General features: G+C 37.2%; 2 protein-coding genes across 2 annotated transcripts in view; one reads left to right on the top strand and one right to left on the bottom strand.

Moving 5' to 3' along the window:
• Nucleotides 1-14,892, bottom strand: part of HEATR5B (HEAT repeat containing 5B) — a 105,782-nt gene extending 90,890 nt beyond the window's left edge. The window contains 6 exon segments of the mRNA XM_012653801.1: nucleotides 791-948; nucleotides 2,476-2,647; nucleotides 6,708-6,857; nucleotides 8,109-8,217; nucleotides 10,835-11,046; nucleotides 14,767-14,892. Of these exon segments, the coding sequence (XP_012509255.1) occupies nucleotides 791-948; nucleotides 2,476-2,647; nucleotides 6,708-6,857; nucleotides 8,109-8,217; nucleotides 10,835-11,046; nucleotides 14,767-14,892 (927 nt within the window).
• Nucleotides 14,893-15,937: 1,045 nt separating this feature from the next.
• GPATCH11 (G patch domain containing 11) lies at nucleotides 15,938-26,209 on the top strand. Its single transcript, XM_012653815.1, has 10 exons — nucleotides 15,938-15,993; nucleotides 17,649-17,772; nucleotides 19,563-19,634; nucleotides 20,515-20,741; nucleotides 21,869-21,910; nucleotides 22,549-22,669; nucleotides 22,797-22,887; nucleotides 23,661-23,777; nucleotides 24,957-25,038; nucleotides 26,079-26,209. The coding sequence occupies exons 3-10, from the start codon at nucleotides 19,588-19,590 to the stop codon at nucleotides 26,132-26,134; spliced, it is 783 nt and encodes a 260-aa protein (XP_012509269.1). The 5' UTR covers nucleotides 15,938-15,993; nucleotides 17,649-17,772; nucleotides 19,563-19,587; the 3' UTR covers nucleotides 26,135-26,209.
• Nucleotides 26,210-27,962: the final 1,753 nt, after the last annotated feature.

Genomic DNA, 27,962 nt, shown 5'->3' with positions numbered 1-27,962 from the left:
GGATAATTGCTTCATGAAGAACAGAAAGAGACTGGTGAGGAAGGGGAGAAAAGGTGAATTCACCTCGGGGATCAGAAGGGTAACAGGTTACAGGAATAAGAAAACAGTAACGTCCTAAATAAACACACACTTAGAGCTAAAAAATACTTGCTTATGATTTTCTCTATAAAATAAAATGGTTTACTACTATTTTACACTTGTTTCAGGGACAAGGTTGTGTTGTCGTGATTTTGACTTAAACCATGATTTTGACTATGATCATCATTTCATCTTACTAGGTGTTAATTATTGTTAGATCATTAACTATGACTTTTTATTTGGTGTTAATTACTATTTTGAAATTATAATCCCATATCTGATTTAATCTTATAATTACATTGGTGGGTACTCATCCATAGAAAATGCAATCAAAGCATTAACTAATATTTTTAGCTATAGGGTCAATTAGAGAATATTAAAATCTAAATGCCTCAAGCTACCTAAATGCAGTTTCAATTAATATTGACTGATTATATATTGATTTTCTGCCAGGTATAATCTGGGAAAAATTTTTAGATATTTACATGACTATAATAGACACAGGCTTATTTCACATCAAGTAACTACCTTTCTATATAAGCATGTAATTTGGAATTTGAATGTAACTCATTCATTTGGTAAAAGAAATGCTTTGAAAGAACCAGACAATATTTAAAAATCTCTCTGTTAAGTGCTGTTACTTAGTAACAGACTTCCATGAAACTTCACAAGAGATATGAACAGAATTCTCTTCTACATATATGTTACAAACCTGTGTAACGCCAACTCTCACTTCACGATTAACAGATCCTCCAACTTTTAACATTTCTCCACCACTCTTTAAGAAACCTGACCCTCCACGTAGAAATCCTGTAGCCATGAGTTCCAAGACTTCATCCAATGTCGCTCGCTTTACATTTTGACGCATTACTTTCAGGAAGAAAAGTAAATTCATTAAGCAGATATATTTCTAAAGCATATTTTTTGCTATTAGTTAAATCATATTTCTAATACTCTAGCTTAAAAATTCAAGTAATTATTTTTAAGGATACTTTACTACAATAAGGACAGGATTTAGTTTCCTCATAAAAATTTTTCTTAAAATTTACAATGTTCTTATAGACATAAATCAATTTTGAAGCAAAAAATGCTAAGAAAAACATACAAAATAAATTCAGTTCAATAAATCTATGCCAAAATAGTCTACTAATAATGATAAATTTAATACTGTATGTAACACAAGAAGGACACAGTACACCCACAGCAGAAATTACTAACTGGTCACAGCTCTCATTCCCAACTAAGATGGGCAAAAAGAAACTTTCTCAACACAGTGCTTTCTATACAGTAGTTGCCAATGGATTAAAATGTCACTGGGAACCAAACCAACTTCATATCTTATAAATACCTTCATACTTCATAAAGTCCTTCCCCATATAGTAGCAAACACAATACTCACAAAAATTCTCCAGAGAAGGTATAAAGCTCATAGTTAAGAATGTAGGCCCTGGAATTTGGCTACCTAGGTTTGAATTTCAATTCTGACACTTACTAGAACACTCTTTACAACACAAGTTATACAATCTCCCTAAGCCTTAATTTCCTCATCTATAAAATGGTAATAACAGTATTTATAATTCATAGGGCTTTTGTGAGAATTAAATTTTGTAATATGCTTAATTCAGTGCCTGGCACAGAGTTAGCACTTTAAACTGTTACATCATCACCATCATCACCTAATGAAATAATTGTCATTAAAGAAAAAGAAACCAAAGCTCAAAGAAATTAAATAGGGTTTCACAGGTAATAAATATAAAGGGTAGGACTTGAACCTAAAATATCTGGTTCTCTCTCTACTACACATAGGTGGGGTAGGAGTGGAGACAATGGCAGAGCTGGCTTCACTCATCACCTACTCATAACCACCCCTGAGACATCTCTACAGAACTGTAGGGCAAAGCAAGAGTCACCTGAAAAGGCAATGCTGCCTCTGATTCTGCTTATAATAATGGTCAAGAAAAATTGAAAATTAAGACTGTGGTATAAATGAGGATCTACGCATCAGAGATTGAAAGTAAGAAATTAGCGAATAGGCTGGGCACAGTGGCTCACACCTGTATCCTACCACTCTGGGAGGCTGAGGCCAGAGGATCACTTAAGGTCAGGAGTTCAAGACCAGCCTCAGCGAGAGCAAGACTCCATCTCTACTAAAAATAGAAAAACTAGCCGGGCATGGTGGTGCACGCTTGTAGTCCCAGATACTTGGGAGGCTAAGGCAGGAGGATCGCTTGAGCCCAGGAGTTTGAGGTTGCAGTGAGCTATCATGACACCACTATACTCTAACCGAGGTGACAGAGAAAGACTCTGTCTCAAAAACAAAAAAAAAAAGAAGGAAGCATTCCATAAACCTTCAAATATCTATTATAGTCTAAATCAGGGGTTGGCAAACAACAATACCTGTTGCCTGTTTTGGCATCAATGCTGTAGCCATGACTGTTCCTAAGAGTTTAGACACTGCCACTCGCACCCCATAATTGGAATTTTCCAAAGCCTTAAAACACAGAGTGGCTATATTTTCCAGTTCAGCAGTCCACATGAATACAGCTTCATTCTGTAGTTCTAGTAGACACTAAAATTAAAAACAAAAAACAAAAAGTAAATTACATCCTAGAACTTCTGCTTCTAGAAATGGAATATTAAGAACCAGATTCACCCTCTCTCCTGAAATAACCAAAAAACTGGACAAAATATATGAAACAACAGTTTTCAAGACACTGGACATCAGGCAATGAAGAACAGTTATCCTTAAGAGATGGGAAACAAACAAGATGAACCCTACAACTATCCCAGCTTACTGCCTTGAAAGAGTTTCCAGTACTTAGGGAGAAATGTATAATACTAAACCACTGTATTAGAAAAGAACAAGGGTTTCAAGTCAATAATCTCGGCTTCCACCTTAAGAAACTAGATGAGCAAATACAACACAAAATAAGCAGAAAAGGAAAATAATAAAGATAAGAAAGGAGATCAATGAACTATCACACTGAAAAATAATAGAAATACAACCAAAAGCTGCTTCATTGAGAAGACAAATTTGATAAACCTCTAGCCAGACCAATCAGGAAAAAAAAGTGAAAAGACATAAATTACCAAAATGAGGAATGAGAGAGGTCAAATCACTCCAGAGTCATCATGTATTAAAAGGGTTAAGAGAATATATGAAAACCTTTATGCCAATAAATTTGCCAACTTAGATGAAATAGATAACTCATTCAAGAAATGACAGATAACCTAAATAGCCCAATTTCGATTTTAAAAATAATGCTTTTGTAATTCAAAATATTTCCCCAAAGAAAACCCTAGGTCCAGATGGCTACACTGATGAATTCAACCAAATGTTTAGGTAAGAAATAATACCAATTCTGTACAAACTCTTCCAGAAAATTGAAGAAAACTTTCCAACTCACCCTATGAAGCCAGTTTCACCCAGACACTGAAACCTAACAATGACACAAGAGAAAACACTATACCAATATTGCTCATGAACATAGATACGAAAACTCACAAACTTTTAGCAACTCTAATACAAAATATATAAAATGAAAATACATCATGAACATGATCAAGTGGGATTTATCCTAGGAATGCAAGATTGACTAAAATTCTAAAACTAATTAATGCAATTCACCACATTAACAAACTAAAAAAGAAAGATCAAATGATCATTTCAATTGATATTGAAAAAAGATTGGACAGAATACAAGTAAAACTGGGGAAATCTGATTAAAATCAGATTGTGTCAATCTTAATGTCAATATCCTGGCTGTTGCATTGTGGTATACTTTTGCTAGATATTATCATTGGGGGAAATTGGGTAAAGGTTTATAAATATCCCTCTATATTATTTCTTACAATTGCATGTGAATCTACAATTATCTTGAAGTAAAAATTTAACCAGAAAATAGCAACAACAAAAACAACATAAGAAAACAAATTTAAACCAAAAGGCATTTGACAAAATCTAACATCCATTCCTGATAAAACATCTTAGGAAACCAGAAATAAAAGGGCACTTCCTCAACTGATAAAGGGCATCTATAAAACAACCTACAATTAACATCATACTTTCTAGCAAATGACTGTTTTCCCCTTAAGATCTGGATCTAGACAAGGATGTCTGCTCTCAAATATTCTATTCAACATTGTACTGAAGGATCTAGCCAGTACAATAAGACAAAAAGAAATGAAAGGAATTCAGAATGGAAAAAAGGTAAAACTGCCTTTATTCATAGACAACATGACCATCCACATAGAATATACAATAGAATCTACCAAAAGAAACTGACAGGACTAATAAGTCAGTTTAGCAGGATTGGTGGATACAAAATCAATGTACCAAAATTAATTCTAATTCTGGGCACAGTAGCTCATGCCTGTAATCCCAGAACTTTGGGAGGTCTAAGTGAAAGAATCACTTGAGGCCAGGAGTTGGAGACCAGCCTGAGCAACACAGTGAGACTCCTATCGCTACAAAAAGTTTAAAAATTAGTTGGGCATGGTGGCATGTGCTATATAGTCCTAGCTACTCAGGAGCATCACATGAGCCCAGGAGTTCAAGTTATAATGAGCTATGATCATGCCATTGCACTCCAGCCTTAGCAACATGGCAAGACCCTGTCTCTAAAAAAAAAAAAAAAAAAAAAAAAAAACAATTGTGTGTCTCTATGTTAATAACGAACAATTAGAAATTGAAATTTTTTAAAAATACCATTTAAAATAGCATTGCAAATATGAAATACTTAGGGATAAATCCGACAAAAGATGTTCAAGATCTATACACTGAACACCCCACAACACCACAAAATGTCACTAAGAGAAATCAAAGACCTAAAGAAATGGAGAGCTATATCATGTTCCTAGATTGGAAGACTTAATATTGTTAAGATGTCAATTCTCTCCAAATTGATCCCTAGACTCAATGCAACCTGAATCAAAACCTCAGCATGCTCATATCTATAATGCTAGTACACTGGGAGGCCGAGGCAGGAGGATTGCTCGAGCTCAGGAGTTCGAAACCAGCCTGAGCAATAGCGAGACCCTGTCTCTACTAAAAATAGAAAAGTTAGCTGGTCTTCATGGCGCACACCAGTAGTCCCAGCTACTCAGGAGGCTGAGGCAGGAGGATCACTTCAGCCCAGGAGTTTGAGGTTGCAGTGAGCTATGATCAGGCCACTGCATTCTAGCTGAGGTGACAGAATGAGATTCTGTCTCAAAAAAAAAACAAAAACCTCAGCATATTGTTGTGGACATTGATAAGCTAATTCCATAGTTCATATGAAAATGCAAAGGATCTAGAATTTTTAAAAAAGAACAAAGTTGGAGGGCTAAAACCACCTGATTTCAAGACTTATTTTAAAGGTACAATAATCAAGAAAAGTGTTGTTGGTATCACTACAGACAAATAGATCAGTGAAACAAAACAGAGTCCCAAAATACATCTACATGCATATGGACAACTGATTTTCAAAGGTGCAAAGGAAATTTAGTGAAGAAAAGATAAGCTTTTTAATGTGGTGCTGATGTGCTAGATATGCACATTAAAAAAAAAAACAACTTTGGTTCATACCTTGCACCATAAACAAAAATTAACTCAAAATCAATCATGTATCTAAGTGTAAAACTATGAAACTTCTAGAAGGAAACATAGGAGAAACCTCGAGTTAGGAAAAATTTTCTTAGATGTAACAGAGAAAGCACGATTCATATAAGAAAAATTGATAAACTGTACTTAAACAAATTCAAAACTTCTTAAAAAGGTACTATTTAGAGAATGAAAAGACAGGCCACAGACTGGGAAAAAATATTTGCAAATCATATCTCTGATAAGGGAATATATAAAGAACTTATAACACACTCTCAAAACTCAATAAGAAGAAAATATACTCCCCAATAAAACAATGGGCAAAAGATTGGACACATCTTTCTTCAAAGACTACATGGACAGCAAATAAGCAACTAGAAATATGCTTATCAGTCAGAGGGAAATTCAAATTAAAGCCACAATAGAAACTTGGACGTATCTATTAGAACAGCTAAAATAAAAAAGACTCTCAGTAACAAATGTTGGTGAGGATGTAGAACTGGAATTCTCATACAATGCTTGTGGAAATTTAAAATGTAAAATGGGGCAAGTACTTTGGAAAACAGTTTGGCAGTTTCTTAAAAAGTTAAGCATAAATTTGCCATATGATTCAGCCATTCCACTCCTAGATACTTACCCAAGTGAAATAAAAGTATATGTCCACGCAAAAATTCATATACAGACGTTCACAGCAGCTTTTTCTAAATGCTGCAAAGTGGAAGCAACCCAGATGTTTATAATAGATAAAGGAACAAATGAATGTGGTATATCCGTAATATGTACTATTCAGCAATAAAAAGAAATGAACTATTGATACATGTAATGACATAGATGAATTTCAAAATAATTATGCTGAGGGAAAGCAGCCAGAACACATATACATACAAAAGTACATCCCACATGATTCCATATATACATAGTTCTAAAAAATGAAACTAATTCATGGGAACAAAAAACATGCTGCAATTTAAAACTTTAAAGGAAAAAAAATCACTGTTTAAGAACTACCATGATAAGGAGCAGCATTACCAACTGCTCGAGTACTAACCTTGGCCACTGCACATCGAACTGCCATTGACCTGTCAGTCAGGAGAGACCTGGCATTCTTGTAAATATCACGATGAGAGGAAGCTGCCGCACCACCCAGTCCATTTAGAACTTTCTGTAGACTCATTAAGATTTCACTTCGCCCTTGAGACTAGATGTGTACATAAAACAAAACTTTAAAACTACATTGTACAAGAACATACCAAGACACAAAAGTTCTTTGGGTCTAACAGTCTTACCTCCAAATTATATACAATAAGTAATGAAAAGAAAAACAAAATTAAGTATTCTAGAAAGAACCTGAAAGGTAAGAATAATTATTCAATTAAACCTCTTTATGAAAAGTTCGGTTATAACAAGAAAACATACTCCAATGTTTCCATTACATACTGAAATACAATATAATGAGAACATGAAGACAAATTTGAAAGCTTCAATATCATATCTCAAGGGTCCAAACTTATAGAATGTAAAAGATTAAGTAAAAAATAGTTAAGAAGTAATACAAACCATCCAAAAGAAGAAGAAGAAAATATCCAACAAATTAAATATAACTTGTCAATAATATAGCAAACCTTCATCTTGTGACTAAAACTCTTGTTTCTATATTCTCATAGTGTTCATTCTTATTTCTAATAATATTTATTCACACATAGACCTCTTCCACTACGTTGTAAGCTCTTTGAGGTCAGGGATCATGTCTTATTCATCTTTGTGTGCCTAATGCCTAACAAATAACATGTCTTCAATTCTTGTTTAACAAATGAATAGACAAATAGTTCCCAGAGGAGGTATCCAATCCTAATCCAATGACTAGTACCCTTATAAGAGGATAAGAATTTAGACACAGAACACAGAGGACAGGAAGAAGGCCATGTGACAAAGGAGGCAGAGATTGGAGAGATACATGTCTAAACCAAGGAAGACCAAAGATTTCCAGCAACCACTAGAAGCTAAGAAGGAAAGGAAGCATTATTCCCTAGGGTCTTCAGAGGAAGTATAGGCCTGCTGACACTTAATTTTGGACTTCTAGCTTCCAGAACTGTAAGACAATAAATTTCAATTGTTTTAAGCCACGCAGTCTGTGGTAATTTATTATGGCAACCACAGGAAATTAATACATTAGCTATAGCACAAAAAATAAGAGGTCAATACAAAAATAACCATAGGGCTAAAAAAGAAAAATAGGTAAACCTATTGTTGTCAAGGAAAAGCATTCTTTCCTTACTTTCTGAAATACAAGGTAACGTACATTAAAAGAAGGGGCAAGTAATAATTTGAAATTACCTCTTTGCTAAGCAATATGAGTACCACAGTGACAGAAAAAAAGCACACATTTTTAAGTGACATCTAACTCTTGCCACAAGCAAAACATTCAAATAATATTTGTTGTAAAACTTACCTCTGCACTTTTCAGAGATTTCAAAAGATTATTTACTGTTTCTGGAAAAGCACTGCCCAACATTCTTCCCATTTTTTCATAAAATGCTCCAACACAAGCCACTGCAGCCCTGTAGGAAGTGATATTTTACTGGTCATTGTTCAGGTTAATGGTACAATTTCATCATACTTATCTTCAGAAATCAATTTGTATTTGCCTAGGACACTTTTGACTATAATTAATTTTCAACTTTCAAAAACAACTTGTTTATTCTTTACAATTACAACAAATACTATAGTTAATCGAATTGTATTCTTGTTAGGAATACAAAAGAATAAATATATATGTACATAATAAATCACACCCATCCTTTGTTAAGAAACCCAAGTTTTCCTTTCATGAAGACTTTCAAAGTTATGGCAATTGACAACAACGCCTCTCTTCCCTCATTATATATAACACTTAATGTCAACCACTCATTTTGACAAAATTATATCATTTACTGTGTTGTGACTTGACCATTTTATATGTCTTTTTATCCTATGAGTGGAAATGTAAACTCCATAAACAAGGAATGTATCTTATATATTTGTATTACTCACAGCGCCTGCCTGTGAACAATACAAATGTATAAGATATTTAGTAATCGTATACTATTATTTGTAAACTTGTAAAATCTAATCTAAATTGTATTAATGGAACACTTGGAAGAAGAAGGTAATAACAGCACATCTCTTTAGGAGTAAGAAATGACTCCACCATCACTCATGTCAATAGTAAATGAATAGCTGTGAGTTTAACTTAGAGGCAGGAGTAAAACACAGTGGTTAAGAGCAGATGCTCTGGAGTCTGTGCCTAAATCATAGAAATTGCCACCTAATAGCTATGTGACCTGACCAAGTTACAGATGAGAGAGGTTAAATAAATTTATCTTACAATCATACACATAACAAATAGTAGAATCAGGGAATCAACCTTCACCTCTTTGACTCCAAATCTCATGTTTTTTTCCATACTCTATAGGCTGATAATAAATTTAAAAATGGCTGAGGTCACAGGCCAGAATATATTAGGAAATTCCTAAAAGAACCCATGAATCCATTTTAAATACATATGAATAATATGTAATAAATTCTATTTAACCAGAACTACAAAATTATATATTTGCTAAGTGGTGGTGAACTAAATCATCAAAGTATTAACATAGCTTAAAACTCCAAAATAAACTAGAAAGCCCTAGTACTCTCTAATTTCCTCTAAAACTTCTGAGGTATCTAGCCCAGACAACACAAAAATCTAACCACAATGTAATCACCATCCAGGTTCAGAATAATTTCTCTATTTTCTCTGTAAGCTGTTACACTTGCCCTTGTCCCTGAATATTGGTGTTCTACAGTGGTATCCTTGGCCGTCTTCTCTTCTCAAATAATATATTCTTCCTAGGTAACTTTATTCATACTAAAGGGTTCAGCCTATTCCCAAATCTCTATTCCCTACTCACCAAAACTACATTCCCAACTCAGATCTCTGAAATCCAGACCAGGATTTCCAACCACCTACTACACTGTCACTCAGATATTCCCACTCCTAAAATTGAACTCATTATCTTCCCCTCACAACTGGTTCCTCCCTCCTCTATTTTTTATCTTCTGAAAAGCACAATAAGTAAAGTATAAACACGCCACTTTTGTTTCCAATTAGAAGTTTCCTTTACCTAGAAAACAGACTGGCAAACTACAGACAGTGGCCAAATCTGGCCCATCATCCAGCCTGCCACCTGTTTTTGTACTAAAGTTTTATTGGAACACAGCCATACCCATTCATTTACAGACTATCTATGACAGAGGTGAGTAGTTGCTACAGAAATGCATAGCCCACAAAACCAAAAGTACTTAATTATCTGGCCCTTTCCAGAAAGTCTGCTGACTCTCAGTATATCATATCCATCTTTGCTCCTCCCATCTTAACCCCTTACCTAATTTCCACGTATCCTTCTTTGATGGTTGATCTTCTTTAGCTGATGCTTCTTTGAGATGCCTTCCTTGGCAATGCTTTCCCCTTACACCATAACCAAGCTTATTAAGGTGTTATTTTCCTTCCCATAGCACTCTTCATTGTACTATACCTGTTGATTTTCTTATTTGATTCATTCATAGGACGCATCCCTATAGCCATTACCCTTAACACTTGCTCCAAAAAGTCTGCCCTTGACCCAAACCACAAGTATGGGCTAGGAGTTGGGTTAAGCTCTTAATCTAGGGGTCAGAAAACCTGCAGGCAAAATGGTCTCTTTCACAACTGCTGAACTCTGCCATTATAGTGTGAAAGCAGCTACCACCTAAATGAACAGGCATGTCTGTACTCCAACATAACTTTACTTACAAAACAGGCAGTAGGCTGGATGTGGCCTAGGAATAGGCTGTATTTTGCCTATTCCTGCTTCAATTACATCACCTAGAAACCCTTTTATGTCTCAGACAAGAATATTATCTCCACCCAAATTTACCAAAAGACCCCTGGGCAAATTGCTGACACCATACCAATTGTTGGCAGTGTGCTAGAAGTCCCAGTGGTAAATAGGTATGTGGAAGTAGACTCCCTTTCCCAGATCTACTTAGAGCTTTTATTGTCAGCAGAATGCCTCAGGTTCCACCCACCTGGGGGTCTTTATGGTCAGTAGTCCCTTACTAAGTTTCCCTGAAAGAACAAATAAAACTTCAAAGATCTCTGTCAAAGTAAATACTTACAATTTTGTTGGTAAGTAGGCTGCAGTGTCATCTTTATTTCTGATAATGTCATTACATTTATCAAGTGTTTGAAAAACTGTAAAAGTGTCTCCAATGCTATAAAGGGCTGCAAGATTTTTAGCTAACAATTTTCGGGTAGGTGGTCCAGGTGAACTACTTATTAATCCAGTTAATTGTTCAACAAGTTTTTTCTGTTTTTCCTTTACATCAGTCTGTTATAAAAAAAATTAAAGAGAGAACATTTTTTTCTTATATATACTTTTGCCACCTTTTAATCAAAAAATACTTAACATTTAAGGTTAAGTAATAATTACTTATAATTATTACTAATAATTAAAATCTATATTATCTTAAGCATAGAACCATAAATGATGATTTTCAAAAGAAGGAAAATTTCAGTAAGAAATGAACCATTCTTTCCTAGATTTTCTCCTTCATTCCTCTCCAGTGCTAACAAGTTAGCTTCCACTAAAAGTGACCACTTTGATTCAAAAAGTTTCCAGGCCAGCTTACTAAGAAATAAACCAATAGTCAAAGGATGGAAAATATTGGGTGTATGGACAACTGATATCTTAGAATCCAAATAGGTTTCCCACGTAAACGCAAAGTCAGTAATTCATAAAGTTACAGGTCAGTGAAAGAAACCAAAAGAAACTGAAGAGCCCTAGGAAACAAAAAAATACATATATCTACCTATAATCAATACCTAGAATTCATTTATTCATTCAAGAAATACTTATTGTGCATTTACAGTATGTCATGCACTATTCTAGGCACTGGGGTGCAACAGTGAACAAAACAAAGTCCCCGCCCTCATGAAGTTTACATTCTAGTGGGTAGGGATAGAGTTTACCAAATAAACAAATGAACAGTAGGAGTGCTTACTGTTTTATATAGACTAGCTAGAAAAGGTCTCTCTGAAAAGTGAAGGGCGGAGCTATGCAGGTGACTGGGGGAAGAACATTCCAGGCAGAGGGAATAAGAGGTGCAAAGGTCCTGAGCCCGGAGCATGCTTGGCATCCTTGAGGATAGCAAGAAGGCCAGTTTGGCCAAAGCAGAGTGAGAAAGAGAAAGTAGCAGGGCCAGGCGCGGTGGCTCACGCCTGTAATCCTAGCTCTCTGGGAGGCCGAGGCAGGAGGATTGTTTGAGCTCAGGAGTTCGAAACCAGCCTGAGCAAGAGCGAGACCCCATCTCTACTAAAATTAGAAAGAAATTAATTGGACAGCTAAAAATAAATAGAAAAAATTAGCCGGGCATGGTGGTGCATGCCTGTAGTCCCAGCTACTCGGGAGGCTGAGGCAGAAGGATCGCTTGAGCCCAGGAGTTTGAGGTTGATGTGAGCTAGGATGATGCCACAGCACTCTAGCCCGGGCAACACAGTGAGACTCTGTCTCAAAAAAAAAAAAAAAAAAAAAAAGAAAGAGAAAGTAGCAGGAGATGCAGTCAGAGGGTAAAAGGGAGCAGATCGTGCAGTGTCTTATATATCACTGTAAGAAATTTGTATTTTATTCTGAGCAGAGTTTGAAGCGGAGGAAGGTCATGATCTAAATGTTTTGACAGGCTCACTCTGACCGCTGAGCTGAGAATACTCTATAAGATACATGGATGGAAGTATCATGAGCAAACAGGGAGCAGTTACAGTAATCCAGATGAGAGATTATGGTGGTAACCATGGAGATGATAAGAAGTAAATAAATTCTGGAAATATCTGTGGATGAAATCACAGAATTTGCTGATGACTATGATGTGAAGTTTGAGAAAAACAGAGAAGTCAAGAATGACTCTAACGTTTTTGGCCTGAGCAACTAGAGGGATGAAAATGGTCATTTCCTGAGATGGAGAACACTAGGGAAGGGCAGGTTTGGGAGGGGAAATCGAGAATTTGGTTTGGATATGTTAACTCAGAGATGCCATTTAGACAAGAAAGAGGTGGAGTAAACAGCTGGATATCTGGGAGTCATTATCATATAGATGGTAGTAAAAATCATAAGATTAGACGATATCATTAAAGCAATAAGTATAGATAGAAAAAAAGTGCCCTAGACTGAGGAAGAGCCAACAAAAGAGAATGAGGAGTAGCTAGTGAAATAGAGGAAATAAAAGCAAATGGTGTCACGAGAAGCCACAAACAGGAAGAACTTCGTGTAACCTGTGCAAAGTAATGATAATCTTATTTTTTAATTTGGATGGAGAGTATATAGATAATATCATTATGCTTCATAACTTAGATATGTTTTATATACTCTTGTATTTATCAATTTCACAACAAAATAAAAAATGTTTTAGTGGTTCAAGGTCAAGGATCGGCTATGTCAAAAGATGGGGATGGATCAAATAAGACAGAATATCGGGGCAATTTGTGATCTGTGATAGCTGGAGAAGAGCTGTTTCGGTGGAGTGCAGAGGTCCCCAAACTTTTTGACACTAGGGGTTGGCGGGGGGGCATCACTTCAGATCATCAGGCATTGTATTCTCAAGGGGAGCACGCAACCTGGATCCCTGGCATGTGCAGTCTGTAGTGGGGTTCACACTCCTATGAGAATCTGATGCCATTGCTGATCTGACAGGGGGAAGGGGAGTGCTGGGGCAGTGATTCAAGCAAGCAATGGGGAGCCACTGTGGAGTGCTGGTGGGGCTTCTGTTCCCTTGCCCTGCTGCTCACCTCCTGCTGTGTGGTTCCTGGCAGGCTGCTGCCTGGGGTTGGGGACCACAGGAGTAGAGGCAACAAATGCCTAGGTGGAAGGGATTTAAGAGAAAATAGAAACTTCTAGTTAAAGATTGCAAGTGAATCCACATGTTAACTGTCTCTCTACAAACACCATGAAAAACATATTAAAAGACAACCCCCAAAAATGCACAGATCCACAAGGGTAAATAAAATAGGAAAAAGAATCAACACAAAATTTGGAAGCCAAATATTCCCAATAAGGAAAGCTGAAAAGAGACCCAACTGACAACACAAGACCTCCTAAGAGATCACGGTTTTTTTAGGTCCTAGATGCTTCTGGAGGTGGGAGTAAAGTTGTCCCTAGAAATGGGGGAATGGTTGAGAGTCTGTTTAAGAAGCTGTAAGACTCTCTCCTCCATTCCAGAAGAAGACAGGAATCTTATTCTCGGGAAAGAGTAAAATATCACATCTCTGGACTAGAGGACCCCTGGCATAGCTGTAGGTTGGGGAACTGCACTGAAAACAGGCATTGAGTAAAAGTTCACATACTGACTATTGAAGTCCCTAGTCTTCTCATCCAATTCCTAGAACCTAGGCAGCTAGCCATTAACCCTTCAGACACTAGAGTAGAAAACTCTCTTCTGGGAAATGATCAGCCTAGAGAAAGCTAAGATACTAAGATGAGGAACCAAACCAGCCTACAGTGAAGTCCAGTTAACAAAATTGGCCCTGCCCAGAAAATTCTTTACTACTCACCATTAAATTTGATCAGACAGCCAAAGATCATCAGACTTTTGAGCCAAGTATCTAATTTTAAAGGCAGAAAGCAAAACACTCAGACAATAAAAGGCAACTTGAATCAAAGAGACTATACAGGAAGAAAACAGAAAGAAAAAAATAAAAGCCTATTATTAACTCCTCAGAGAGTTAAGTGAAGATAATAGGATTGTTAGGCAGACTGAGAGACCACTAGTACTTGAAGATGATGAATTTAAAGTCACACCAGCCATGTAGTCATGTTTTTCTCCAGTCACACTGAGTTGCCCAGGTAGAGACATGCAATACGCAATAAGCTGAATTTAAATGACGTTTGGGTTTTACCAACGAATAGAAAAAAATAAACTAGAAATACCCATCAGTGTAATATTCCCAAATTCCATAAGTGACCCACAACCTTTCCAAAACATAATGTGTGTTTTCTTACAAATCATGAACACATAATCTTTCTATGTTAACCCAATCAGGAAAAAAAGCAATACCATACCTTGTTGGCAGCAACCAAGACCTTATCAAGAAATCGCAACCATTCAAAGATAAAAACTGGTCTCTTTGCTTCGGTGATTTGAGCCAAAGCTTCTTCATTTAGTAATAAACTGTGGGCTAACTCCATTACTGAACTTTTAAATTCCCACCTTAAAACAACAGAGCAAGAAGGATTTTGTGAGGATTTTTTTAATGTTAAAGCTTAATGAATGTAACCACTAAGAAATGAAAAGTATGACTTTATTTCCCATTTCATTTGGGGGGAAAATATAACAAGGCAAAACCTGAGAAGCTACTTTTAAAGGACAAAGGTACAAAAACAACCGTGCTTGGTGAGGAAGAATGAATAATGGGATGAAAGGAAAACTGAATATTGCAAAAAGGGCATTATTCCAGAAGAAATCTGCCTAGCAACACATATGTCATGAACTTGTTCTATAAATGAGAAAAAACTGAAGCACCAAGATCAAACACAACAGCTGGGCCTGACAACCCATCCTCCTTTTTTTCTCGTCCACCTCTCGGTACATAGCATCTTTACCCCTCCCCCGCTGCACCTAGCCCAGGAGGAGGTCAAAACCTGCCAGCCTAAAGACCCCAAACTGCACGTCTCCAAGACTCTTCCTGCAGGCACGGGTCGGGGTCCCCGCGGCCGCAGCGTCAGTGACAGCACCGGGTGGTCCAGGAATGCAGGCGACAGAGGCCTCGCGCGCTCGGGATCTGAATTAACCCGGCTACTCCAAGGACCGCAGCGCGGTGCCAGGTCGAGAGGGGCGGAGGGTGGGAGGGATGCAAGAGGCCGCCGCAGGCCTCTGCAGGGTTCCTCAGGTTGTCAACCGCACGGGGATGCGGCTCCGAACCAAGCACGGAGCCAGAAAAGGGAAAGTGTTCATAACGAACTCGAATTTCCTCCCCACCCCTCTACAAATGTACTGGGGAAAAGGGGTTTGTGTGCGCGTCAACGTGTATGGTCCCACGACCTCACCTCCCAGACTGGGGCCGATCAGCTGAGCTCCAGGGGTAGAGGCAGCCACCAAGGGACCCGGATGCCCCGCCTCCCGCACTGGGGCCAACAGGAAACGAGGGAAGAGCGCGTGCGCGGAAAACTGGTCCTGCGCAAGCGCACTCACCACGTCCTCCTAGCCCCGCCTGCTGCAAGTTTCCAATTGAGTCTGCGCTCGTATACTCAGTCTGGCCAGAAGCGAATCGGCGCGAGTAGAGCTACCAGGTAAGGAACTGGGGGCGATCGGTAGGATGGTAAAAGGGAGTGCGCGTTGGCTGGCCATGATTACCCATCGCACCATCAGCCTCTTTCCCATCCGTGGGTGGTCGAGTCTATGGGACGCCTGTAGCTAGGAAGAACGCGGGAGGGAAGGGGTCAGCGTTTCCTGAGGGAAGTGTTTGGGAGTGAGGCGTTTCTTGTCACCTTTCTACTGTATATCCAGCTGTGTAGTCCATCTCTCCACTCGTTTATGTAATGGGACTCTCAATATGTCTGAAACAGCACTCTTGTTGCCACTTTCCCGCCGCTACAGAAAAATAAAGAAAGAGGGAGAGAGAGAAAGAAAGAAAAGAGAGAAAGAAAGAAACCTACTCCTACAGTCTTCCCACTCTCAAAAAATGTTAACGCCTTTCTTCCATGTATTTAGGCCAAAAGCTTGGCGTAATCCTGACATCGTTCTTCATACGCCACCTAAAATCCACCAGCAAATCCTGCAAGCTCTACCTTCAAATATACCCCAAATCCGACCATTTCCATTGCTCTGGTCCAGGCCACTGTCATCTTTGCCAGGATATCACCTTGTAAAGTTTATGTTTATGTTTAATGGGAATTGATAATGCTAAAGTTTATTGTACCAATAGAAAGGGTGCTTTACAAACAACTGTAACTCCATTCAGATCTGCCTAGCACTTTAGAGCTAAATATAGCTTAAAATAATAAAATAATTAAAAATAATCTAATCCTTAAGAATAAGCTAATCCTATTTACAGTAGCAAGACTGCTGAGACCTGAATTCGTTGTTATTTTGAGCAAGTCATTTAGCCAGACTGGGTCTTAATTTCTCCAATTGAAAAGCAGAGCTAGCTATTCCTACCTCATAGAGTTGTTAACGATGATTAAGTGATAAAAATATATGATATACTGGGTAAGTGCTAAACCATTGTGTGTAAAAAAACCTATCATTACAAATGAAGAATCTGAGGTTTAGAGACAGTCAGTGAATTACCACAAATGCTGTATATAATCATACACATTTTTAACTTATAATTAAAAATAGGTAAACTAAACTGTAATGTTTAAGGACGCACAAGTGGATAATGAAACTGTAAAGAAAAAGAAGGAAGTAATTGCCATTAAAGACAGAATAGTGACTATTCCTAGAACTAAAGGAGGGGTGTGATTGGGTAGGGGACAGAGAAGGCTCCCAGGTAGCTGAAAAGGTTCTATCTCCTGATGTGGGTGATGGTTTGTATTATGTTTTGCTGTATAACAGACTGTTACTGTCATTTACTATCTCACAGTTTCTGTGGATCAGGAATTGGTTAGCAACTTAGCTTAACTTAGCTTGGACTTTTAAGAAGTTGTAGTGAAGATGCCAGACAGGCTGAGTCATCTGAAGGCTTGACTGGGGAAGAGGAGCCATTTCCAAGGTGGCTCACTTTGTGGCTCACAAGTCTGTGCTGGCTGTTGACAGGAGGCCTCAGTTCCTCCTATGTGGCCTTCCCCATAGAGCTTCATGAGTGTCTTCATTATGTGACAGCTGACTTCCTTCCAGTGAGGCATCTACTAACTTCAGAGTTAAAGTGATCTAAGAGCCGCAGTGTCTATTATGACCAAAATGTCAACTCCATCATTTCCATAAGATCTTATTGTTTATACAGGTCAATCCTGTTCACTGTAGTAGGAGACTACACAAGGATATTTCGAACCAAGAGGCAAGAATCATTGGGGGCCATCTTGGAGGGTACCACAAGGTTACAAGAGCATTTGCCTCACAGTAATTAAGTAAGTATACATTTGTTTTATGTATTTTCTGTGTTTATGGTATATTTGTTAAAAACTATTTAAAAATGACATGTTGACGTAAGAAAAAGCATTCTATTATTACAAAATCACAAATATTAAAGACCTTTGTGCTCATTGTAGTTAAACATATGCTAATAATTTATGATGTTTGGGATGCAGTGGTAGGTAGGGAGGATATAGACTCATCTTTGTGTTTTATAGCCTACTTGAGAAGACATATACTAAAAATATTGAAAACCAGTACTGTAATCCTTTTTTCATCCAGTGTAATTGTCCATATTCTTGGTTGCAGTTGACAGGACCCCTACTGAAGCAAGCTTAAATAATGCAGAAATGTATTAGTGTGTTTTGCTGGGAAGAATGCTAGATCACAGCATCAAAGAAATCAGGGCCTTGGAAACTAGAATTGGTGACTTCTTGCTTTTAGGCTTGTCTTTCTCCATTTTCTCTATCTGGCTTCATTCTTCAGACAGGTTCTCTTCATATGGCCCAGAAGATGGCCGTCCACAGGCCAGCTTCAGAAACCCCACTTAAAAAGAGCTTCTTTTCTCCATAACCCATATATTCATATCATATAAGGAAAGAGATGCATATTTTCCCTTTTGGGTCATCCCTCCCTTGTTGCTGGGACATAGGGTACTATAATTGGCTGTCTTTGTGCCCAAGGGAATAAAGGGTACTGATATTGCCACTCTCTACTAGAACCACATGGAGGGCAGAGGGCTGGGTTCCCAAAGAAAAGAATGATGGGCAGGATTAAACAACATATGTGTATACACTTTTGTCTTTAGCAACTGGACTAGCAACATTGCCTGGGAACCTGTTAGAGTGCAAAACCTCAGGTTCCAGCCCCAGAATCAGATTCTGTATTTTAAGATAGCAGGGCAATCCATATACATGATAAAGTTTAAGAAGCAATTTTCTAGATAATTATTTTAATCCTGTAAGGGCTAATAGTTACATGATTTTAAATATGTTGGATGGAAACTATTCCCCAAAATATTTCCATATAAGTGAGGTGTTAACTATGTCAAGTTCCAAATGAGCAGCTTGAACATAAACGTCTATAGAGAGAGTACAGGTTTTTGGCCTAGCAGGAAGGGAATGTCTGTAGTATATTCAGAGGGCAAAGAGAAGCCAATGTGGCTTGAATAGTGAATCCTAAAGGAGAGTCAGGTCAGATTATGAAGGATGACATCTCCTACTTTGCTAGAGTGGCTGGTCTGCCCCTGCCTACAGGGTCAAGTTTATCGAAGGGTTTGAAATAGGAGAGTAACCTAACTTGATTTGTATTTAAAAAATAATAATAATAACAACTCTGGAGCGGGTGCTGAGGATGGATTGGAAGAGGAGAGGCCAAAAGCAATGAGACCAGTTAGGAAACTTGTAACAGTTTAGGTGAGAAAAAGGTGCTTGAACTAAAGAAGTGGTCACAACTGTAGGCAAAATGTCTGTGAGGAATATTATGGAGGAAGAATTGACAGAGGTGTATAAGAGGTCAGAACAGGGAGATAGTGATGACATTCATGTGGAAATACAGGAATGCAGAAGGCTTGGGGGGGAAGGTAATGAGTTGTTTGGGTTGTTGAGTTTGAGAGCTCCACAGGTAAAGATGTCCAGAGGGCACTCAAATAGGTAGTAGAGCTCTAGAGAAAGCTCATGGCTGGGGGTACATAAGGGTTTATTTCCATTTTGATAGACTAAAATATATATATATATATATATATATATATATGTAGGAATTCTTACTTTATCCTATTTGATTATAGATATTATTGCCATATTAAGTTGAACATGGCAGAAGAAGAGGACTATATGTCTGATTCCTTCGTTAATGTCCAGTAAGTAAATGTGCACACCTAACATAATGATACATATAAACATGTAGATTATTAAGCAATGACATTGATTTTTAAATGTGAAGTTGGAAAGTTAGTCTTGCTTTATGGAAATACTTCTTATGTCTCCATACAAAGATACTAAGAGCCTCTTCTTCCTTTCTTTTTTTGAGACACAGTCTCACTCTGCTGCCTGGGCTGGAGTGCCATGACATCAGCATAGCTCACAGCAACCTCAAACTTCCGGGCTCAAGTGATCCTCCTGCCTCAGCCTCCCAAGTAGCTGGGACTACAGGCATACACCACCACGCCCAGCTAATTTTTTCTATTTTTAGTTGTCTGGCTAATTTTTTCTGTTTTTAGTAGAGACGGGGTCTCGCTTTTGCTCAGGCTGATCTCAAACTCCTGACCTGAAGTGATCCTCCTGCCTCCACCTCCCGGAGTACTGGGATTACAGGCGTGAGCAACAGCACCCTGCCCCTTCTTCCTTTTAATGCTAACTATTTTTCTTCTGCCCTTGATCCTTTTTATTGCCTTCTTCCAAGGAAATTTACTCCTTTTCTTTTATTTCATCTTATTGTCTCTTCTAGCTGCTATTCACTTTTGTTCTTTATTGCCAACCTCCTAAAAAAATTAGTCTAAACTTACTATTTCTAATTTCTTCAGTTCTATATTTCCTTTAGTTTCCTACAACCTGGCACCAGCCTTCATCATTTCTACTAAAACAGCCATTCTTGGAGGTCACTGATTATGCTGTAACATCAGTGATGACAAAGATATCCTAGAAGTAGTGCTGAAATATTAACTAGTGTCAAGAGTATTGGCAGAGTTATGAGAAAACTTCATGTACTCTTCTAAAATAACTTCTTCCATTATTGTTCAGAGAAGATGTCAGACCAGGATTGCCAATGCTGAGGCAAATCCGAGAAGCCCGTCGAAAAGAAGAAAAGCAACAGGAAGCAAATTTGAAAAATAGGCAGAAGAGTTTAAAAGAAGAAGAACAAGAAAGACGTGACATTGGGTTGAAGAATGCACTAGGCTGTGAAAACAAAGGGTTTGCTTTGCTCCAAAAGATGGGATATAAAAGTGGTCAGGCTCTTGGCAAAAGTGGTAAGTCTATTCAGAAATAGACAGGTTTTCCTAACCACCCAATTGTGATTTATTGATGAGGACCAAAGCTGATGCTTTAATTTTTATCCATCTACACAGAAATTAAAACAACTTAAACTTTTCAGTCTCTTAAGTGCTAACAAGCCTTATAGGAAACATTTATCTTCTCATATCCATTTTAGACCCCACATGTGCCATCAAGAGCTGTTTATCAGCCCATCTTAGCTGTGCAGGCACTAACAACAGAGATGGATGTGGCTTACAATAGAAGCAGCAAAGAATGGTGACAGGTGATGGGCTGAGAAGTGCAATGGCCAAAGACAGTGAAACAGCATTGAGGATGATGGCAGGACCCTGCCCTGCTTGCTCTGTACCTATGGCAACTGTCTGAGTGACCATCCAGTCAGAGACTCTCAATTCTCACCTCCCTTTTTCAGAAGTGAAACTGTTTATTAAGATGTAGAGAGTGTATACCTGGAGAGAGGCTATATATTTATAGTAGCTTCTGTAAACTCTTTTTCTTTTCTCTCCTTTATTATATTAATAATTGCTTTGCTTTCTCTTAAGGCTGTCATCCTCTTGGACCTATATTATCAGTGTTGTCACTTGTTTCTTTTTTTCTTTATTGGGGACAGGGTCTCACTATTTTGCCCAGGCTGGATTCAAGCTCCTGGGCTCAGGTGATCCTCTTGCCTCAGCCTCCCAAGTAGCTGGGAGTACAGGTGTGCACCGCTATGCCTAGCTAGTGTTGTCACTTCTTAAAACCCCACCTTCAGGTGGCATAAGAGGCTGTGAATTAGCCTTGATGATGACTAGGTATTTGAAGACAAGGGAGGTAATTGACAATATGTAGAGTATTGATGTTCAGATTTCAGTTTTGAATATCATTGAAACTTGAGGGGATATGCATAGAGCATTATAAAGTTGCATGCTACACTGGCCTGTACTTTGAGGAAGAATTTGTTTTTTTGTTGTTTTTTTGTTCTGTTTTGTCTTCACTAGAACTGTTTTGGTATTAAAAAATGGCAGGTGCTTCAAAATATTATGCCTGGTTTGTTAACGCACATGAGATAACAATAGGTGATGAAGAATTCCTAAAGTCGTTTGTGTTTTATTCTCTTTTTTAGGAGATGGTATTGTTGAACCAATTCCTCTCAATGTCAAAACAGGTAATGTCATTGTTTTTGAGCATATTTACCAGTAATAATAACTTTACAATTAGATTTATTCAATAAATACTTTTTTTATGATGGTACTGTTACAGTTCTTATCATAGGAAGCTTTCAGTAAAATTTTGTTAGTTAAACTTCTAACATTTTAAACTAGAAATAAAAGTAAGTTTTAGTGAGTATGAAATATAATTCAGATCATAAAAATATGGAGAAAAACATCGTTAACCACTGAAAGCACAATACTATTTTTGTCCATTGAGGAAGTGTTCTGAGACAGACTTATCCATTACATGTTTTGCTTAATACTTTAGATAAATTCAAGAGAACAAATATATTTTATTAATATTTATCATATTTAAATAAAAGTATGACAGTTCATGGTGTTTTCCTGATTTTAGAAAAACATTTGTATAGTATTACTGTAAGATGAGACTAATGATCTTTGTAAAAATCAGATCATGTGTTTGGGCTTTGGAAAAAAAAAAAAACCTAGTGTTTTCTCCTATTATTCTAGTCAAATGATTTGTGAGTAATTGTATGCAAATGGGACTTGCATTAATTTGCAAATATTTAAATTGTTGTATTTTAAAGTACCAAGTCAGTAAGTTTCTCATCAGAATTTTCTATTTGAACAGGGAAGAGTGGCATCGGTCACGAGGCATTATTGAAACGGAAAGCGGAGGAAAAATTAGAAAGCTACAGAAGAAAGATTCACATGAAAAACCAAGTTGAAGAAAAAGCTGCAGAACAGTTTCGGTAAGACTGTATATTTGAGCTGTTTTTGGTTTCATCTCCTCTTTATTGTATGTTCTCTGGTATTTGGCCATAGGAAATGGCTAAGGAGAATACAGACCTTTAGTGTACAATTTTTTCTTTCAATTAGAATGCGACTTAAAACTAAGCAAGATGAGATGAAGCTAGAAGGAGATCTTAGAAGAAGCCAGCGAGCCTGTCAACAATTGGATGCCCAAAAAGTAAGCCTTTTACCTGCTTTCGGTTTAGTAAAGTGTTTTGGCACCCAGTATGATTTGCCATATATTTTTATTTAAAAAAACAAAACAAAACTCCAAGCCTGCTTTATCTAGCTTTCCACCCATGAAAGCTTTCACTTAACATGCACTACTAACCTATGATAATTGATAGAATAATGGCTTATTTACTGCAAGAAGCTACGTTGTGTGTGAATTACCCAATAAGTATGTGCAGAAATTTTGTTCTTCATAGTATTTGATTAACCAGAATTGCCTATTTCAGTTCATATTCAGTATCTTGCATGTGTCTAACTAGTAAGATCAAGTGGAATGCTATCTATTTCAGATTTGAATGGTTTAAAAAAATTCTATCTTTGCCTTTATCTTAGATATTCAGGTACCATAAAAATAAAATAACTGCATTTGAAGTCTCAAAAATGTTTGTAAAATTTTCCTCATATAAATAGAATGCTGGAAGCAATCTCTCACTTTTCTGTATTTACATAGCACTTTGTTTTGAATATATTTCATGACACTTATGATTTCTTAGCATGTATTTATTATTTCATACACATTTTTTCCGTCAGACTATTAGCAGCAATTTGGAGACAGTATTGTAATTGAATTTTGCATCCACATAGTTCATGGCACAGTGCTTTTACTGTTTAAGCAGCACACCGTGAATATTTATTGGAAGAATGAATTTATGTTGACATGAACATACTGTGAATCATATGTTTCGCTATGCTTAATTGAGAATAATTCTGTATTTTCAGAATATTCAGGTTCCCAGGGAGGCATGGTACTGGTTGAGGCTTGAAGAGGAGACTGAAGAAGAGGAAGAGGAAGAAAAAGAAGAGGATGAAGATGAATATAAGAGTGAAGATTTAAGTGTATGTTCTGGCACCGTTTCCTTTGTAGCGAGGTGTCTCAGCTTTGGTATTATTAACACTTTGAGCCAGGGTAATCCCTTGTTGTGGGGGGCCGTCCTTTGCACAGTAAAATGTTTAGCAGCATCCCTGGCCTCTGCCCACCAGATGCCATTTGCACCTCTCTTTGTGAAAACCAAAAATGTCTCCAGACATTGCTAAATGTCCCCTAAGGGGAAAAATAGCCCATGGTTGAAAACAGCTACATTACAGGATTATTTTATTAACCCAAAATCAAAACTTTCATGTAATTTTCCCTTTAGCTTCCATTTGCCCTCTCACCTCAGCTTTAGTTTGGATGATGGATTAGCTGCAAATGTAAATTATTTAAATTTTTTTAATATGCACGTTTTATTTTATTTCATAATATTATGGGGGTACAAACACTTTGGTTGCATATATTGCCTTTGCACCATCCAAGTCAGAGCTACAAGTGTGCCCATCCCCTAGACAATGCGTACCACACCCATTATGTGTGAATTTACCCATCCCATCCTCCTCCTACGTGCCCAACAACCGATGAATGTTACGTCCATTTGTGCACATAGTGTTGAGTTTATGCTTTGTTTCCTGTTAAACTTCTGGAAGTGATTCTAAATGTGTACTTCTTTCCCCACCCATAAAAAAAAACAGAACAAAACAAAAAAATACAATCAAAAGGAAGTAGAGATTACTCAAGAAAGGAAGATATACACCTATGGTTACTTGAGTATAAGAATTTTGTAGAAAATTTTCACTATTTGGAAAGCCTGTGTTCCACTTAACTGGGAGTCCATTAATGAGAACTTATATGGCACAATGTGGCAGTGTTCATCTTTACCTTATCTGAAGGAAATAGATGCCTTGAAAGTAGAAAGGGTCTTTAAAGGATGCTGATTATAATAAAGCCAGCCAAAACTATTTTCTGAATGTTAACACGTAGTCCCAATTGTGTCTGGCAGACTTGTGAAAATCTCACGGTGGCTAATAAACTGGAACATATTCGAATATATTATTAATACTTCTGCCCTTGACACCTCTAATAACTATTTGAGAATATAACAGAAGATTTATAGCCTTTGGCTAATTTGGCGTGATCTAAGAACCAGAAAACTAAGGTTTTGTTCAATGTGAACTATTAATATGCTTGGGTCCTCTATCTAGGTACTGGAAAAATTGCAAATATTGACTAGTTATTTAAGACAAGAACATCTATATTGTATTTGGTGTGGAACAGCCTATGAAGGTAAGAAAATGCTTTATACTTTTTAAAAATATTGAATATAAATGCTCTGATTTTTAGTAAAAGTCACATTTCTAACAGACAATGAAAGTTTTCTATTCCATTTGTCTTCAAAAAGTAGTGGATATAGGCTGGGCGCGGTGGCTCACGCCTGTAATCCTAGCACTCTGGGAGGCCGAGGCGGGCAGATTGTTTGAGCTCAGGAGTTTGAGACCAGCCTGAGCAAGAGCGAGACCCCTTCTCTACTAAAAATAGAAAGAAATTAATTGGACAGCTAAAAATATATAGAAAAAACTAGCCGGGCATGGTGGCGCATGCCTGTAGTCCCAGCTACTCGGGAGGCTGAGGCAGTAGGATCGCTTGAGCCCAGGAGTTTGAGGTTGCTGTGAGCTAGGCTGATGCCATGGCACTGTAGCCCAGGCAACAAAGTGAGACTCTGTCTCAAAAAAAAAAAAAAAAAAAAGAAAAAAATAGTGGATATAGAAATAATTGAGGCCTTATTAAAATTACATGTAACTTTTCAGAAACAATATGCAGAAGGGAATTTTTCAGTGTTTTGTTTCAAAAGAAATAATTTTAAACTAACCCTGAGGATGATGAATTTTTTTCATACTTTATTTTTAAAGATTCTTTCTTGGGCTACAGATATTTGAAAGATGTTTATATTAAACTTTCAGAACTAACTTTTATGTAGTTAGGTAGAATATTGTCCCTAAAACATAAAAATTAGATATATTGAAATCCACTCCATTTTTTTTTCATTGTAATGAAAGAAATGGTTTAAAACTTGCTAAATGACTTATAGAGCTAAGTGCTTCCACTCCTAATGCATTTGTCCAAGCTGCCTTTGCTAACTTGTATTTAAGAACTTTGTACTTGAGAGTGAAGAATTTTTGGTTATTGTTGTTTTTATCTTTTCCTGGTTTATTTAGTAAAGTAGCAAACACAGCAGATCAAAAATAAATGTCATATTGAAATTATTTTCTAGAATATTTTACTATAAGAGTTGTATTAATTTTTTATTTTCCTCACATAAATTACAGATAAAGAAGACCTATCTTCAAATTGCCCAGGACCAACTTCTGCAGATCATGACTAAGATTATTCCCAATAAAGTGGAAACTTGAAAAATGTCATTGTTTTCTAGAGGTAGACAATTCAGCAGTTAGAAATCCCAAATTGTTTGTTCGAGTAAAGAAAGAGAGCCTTTACATAATGTTTTGTTCTTTTTGTACTTTAGAAGTACATACTTTGTACTTTAGAAAATAATCGCTCACTAACTCAAAAAAAAATAATGCTATTTGAGAACACAAGTGTCATAGACATGTATAATTACAATTTATGGCTATATTGTGACGTTTGTGAGGCTTAAGAACACCAAGTAACTCTCTTATTCTCCTCGTCACTTTGGAACAAAGTGAGAAATAAGACATGGGAATCAGAGGGAGCTAAAAATAACCAGGTTTATCAGTAATGAAGCTGAATTAGGGAACATGGTTGATCTTTTCTCCAATCAGACTCCCAATATTTCTCCCTGATTGGAGGGAACTGCAGGCCTCTGCCTTGTTGGAGCAGAGCCCATCTTTGCATTCTGCCACCAGTTAGCTTTCATGGTTAGGGAACCCACCAGGAATGAACGAGGTTCAGAGAACTTGTTCCCATCCTTCTCTCTCCCAAGGAGCAAGGAGAAGTTCCCTTCCCTTCACCCAAGCATGAGGAGGAGGGGAAAAGTATTCCCCTCAATAAGACTGATGTCAGAGGCAATGTTCCACTAACCTACTAAATTCTAATCAGTTTTAGAGACAAAGTAATTATGATATTTCTGGTAAAATCATGAGTTTTCATGGCAATGTATATATCCATTGTAAGGGATCTGTTATAAGTTTTTTGGCTAACGAAACTTAATTGGGAAGAACCTTAAGTATCATGTGATCTAAGTACTTACTGAATTTGGAATCCCCTTGACAACATTCCTAGCAGGTGTTGATTCAACTTCTACCTTTAAAGTAAGGACATACTACATGGCACACTATTGAAGAGCTCCATCCAGGGTCAGGCATCAAAATCAGGAACCTTTTCAAAAGTTCATATGCTCCGGTGTCTCCGTTAGTGATTTTGATTTAACTAGTGTTCCTGGATATCTGTATTTATTTTAAAGTCCCACGAGTGAGTCCCATAAGCACCTGAGGATAAGAGCTAGTGCTGTAGGTTATTATAAATATAGAGCAGCACTGTTCTTTGGATAGAGTTGTAATCTCACTTCTGTGATTTTACAGTTCACCTTTCAAGTTGCATTGAGCAAGAAAGCAACTTCTTCGTTTATTAGAAACAACATACAGAAGAAAAAACAAAAGCTAACCTACACTTGCATAGGTTAAGATAATCAATAGTATAACTAGTATTAGTTTCTGACCTAATATTACCTAATTCACTTGTTCTTCACTTTAACTTGAGGAGCTTTAAAAAATAATAAGACAAGGGTCTTACCCCCAGGGATTCAGATGTAATTGGTCGCTGTGGCTTGGGCATCCTATCCTTGATTCTGAGGTGCAGCAGAGCTTAAGAACCATTAATCTGGTTAACTTCTGGGCCTCAGTTCTTCATCCAGAAAGCTAGTTATTATTTTTATGAATGTAAATATATATATAAAGTATTTAAAGTTTATATGGTTTCAATACTGTTGTTTAATGTTTAGTTTTTTGTTTAAAAATAATAAAATGTATTAGTAGCAAAAACAAAAGAGTACATCTTTCCCTTGTAATCACAGTTAAATCTTTTCCTGTCATTTCAGCCAACATACCAACATTCAATCAGTACCTGAGCCATGTGGATAATTTCAGATGGAATAGAGTTAGGCAGGGGCCGGCTTCCCTTTTTCTTACTGAATATGGGGAGAACCCACCATCTATTCAGTGACCTAAAATATT

Source organism: Propithecus coquereli, unplaced genomic scaffold (genome assembly GCF_000956105.1).
Source record: "Propithecus coquereli isolate 6110/MARCELLA unplaced genomic scaffold, Pcoq_1.0 Scaffold43, whole genome shotgun sequence".
Lineage (NCBI taxonomy): Eukaryota > Metazoa > Chordata > Mammalia > Primates > Indriidae > Propithecus > Propithecus coquereli.
The sequence above is the reverse complement of the archived record's forward strand: the minus strand, read 5'-3'. Positions and strand labels throughout refer to the sequence as shown.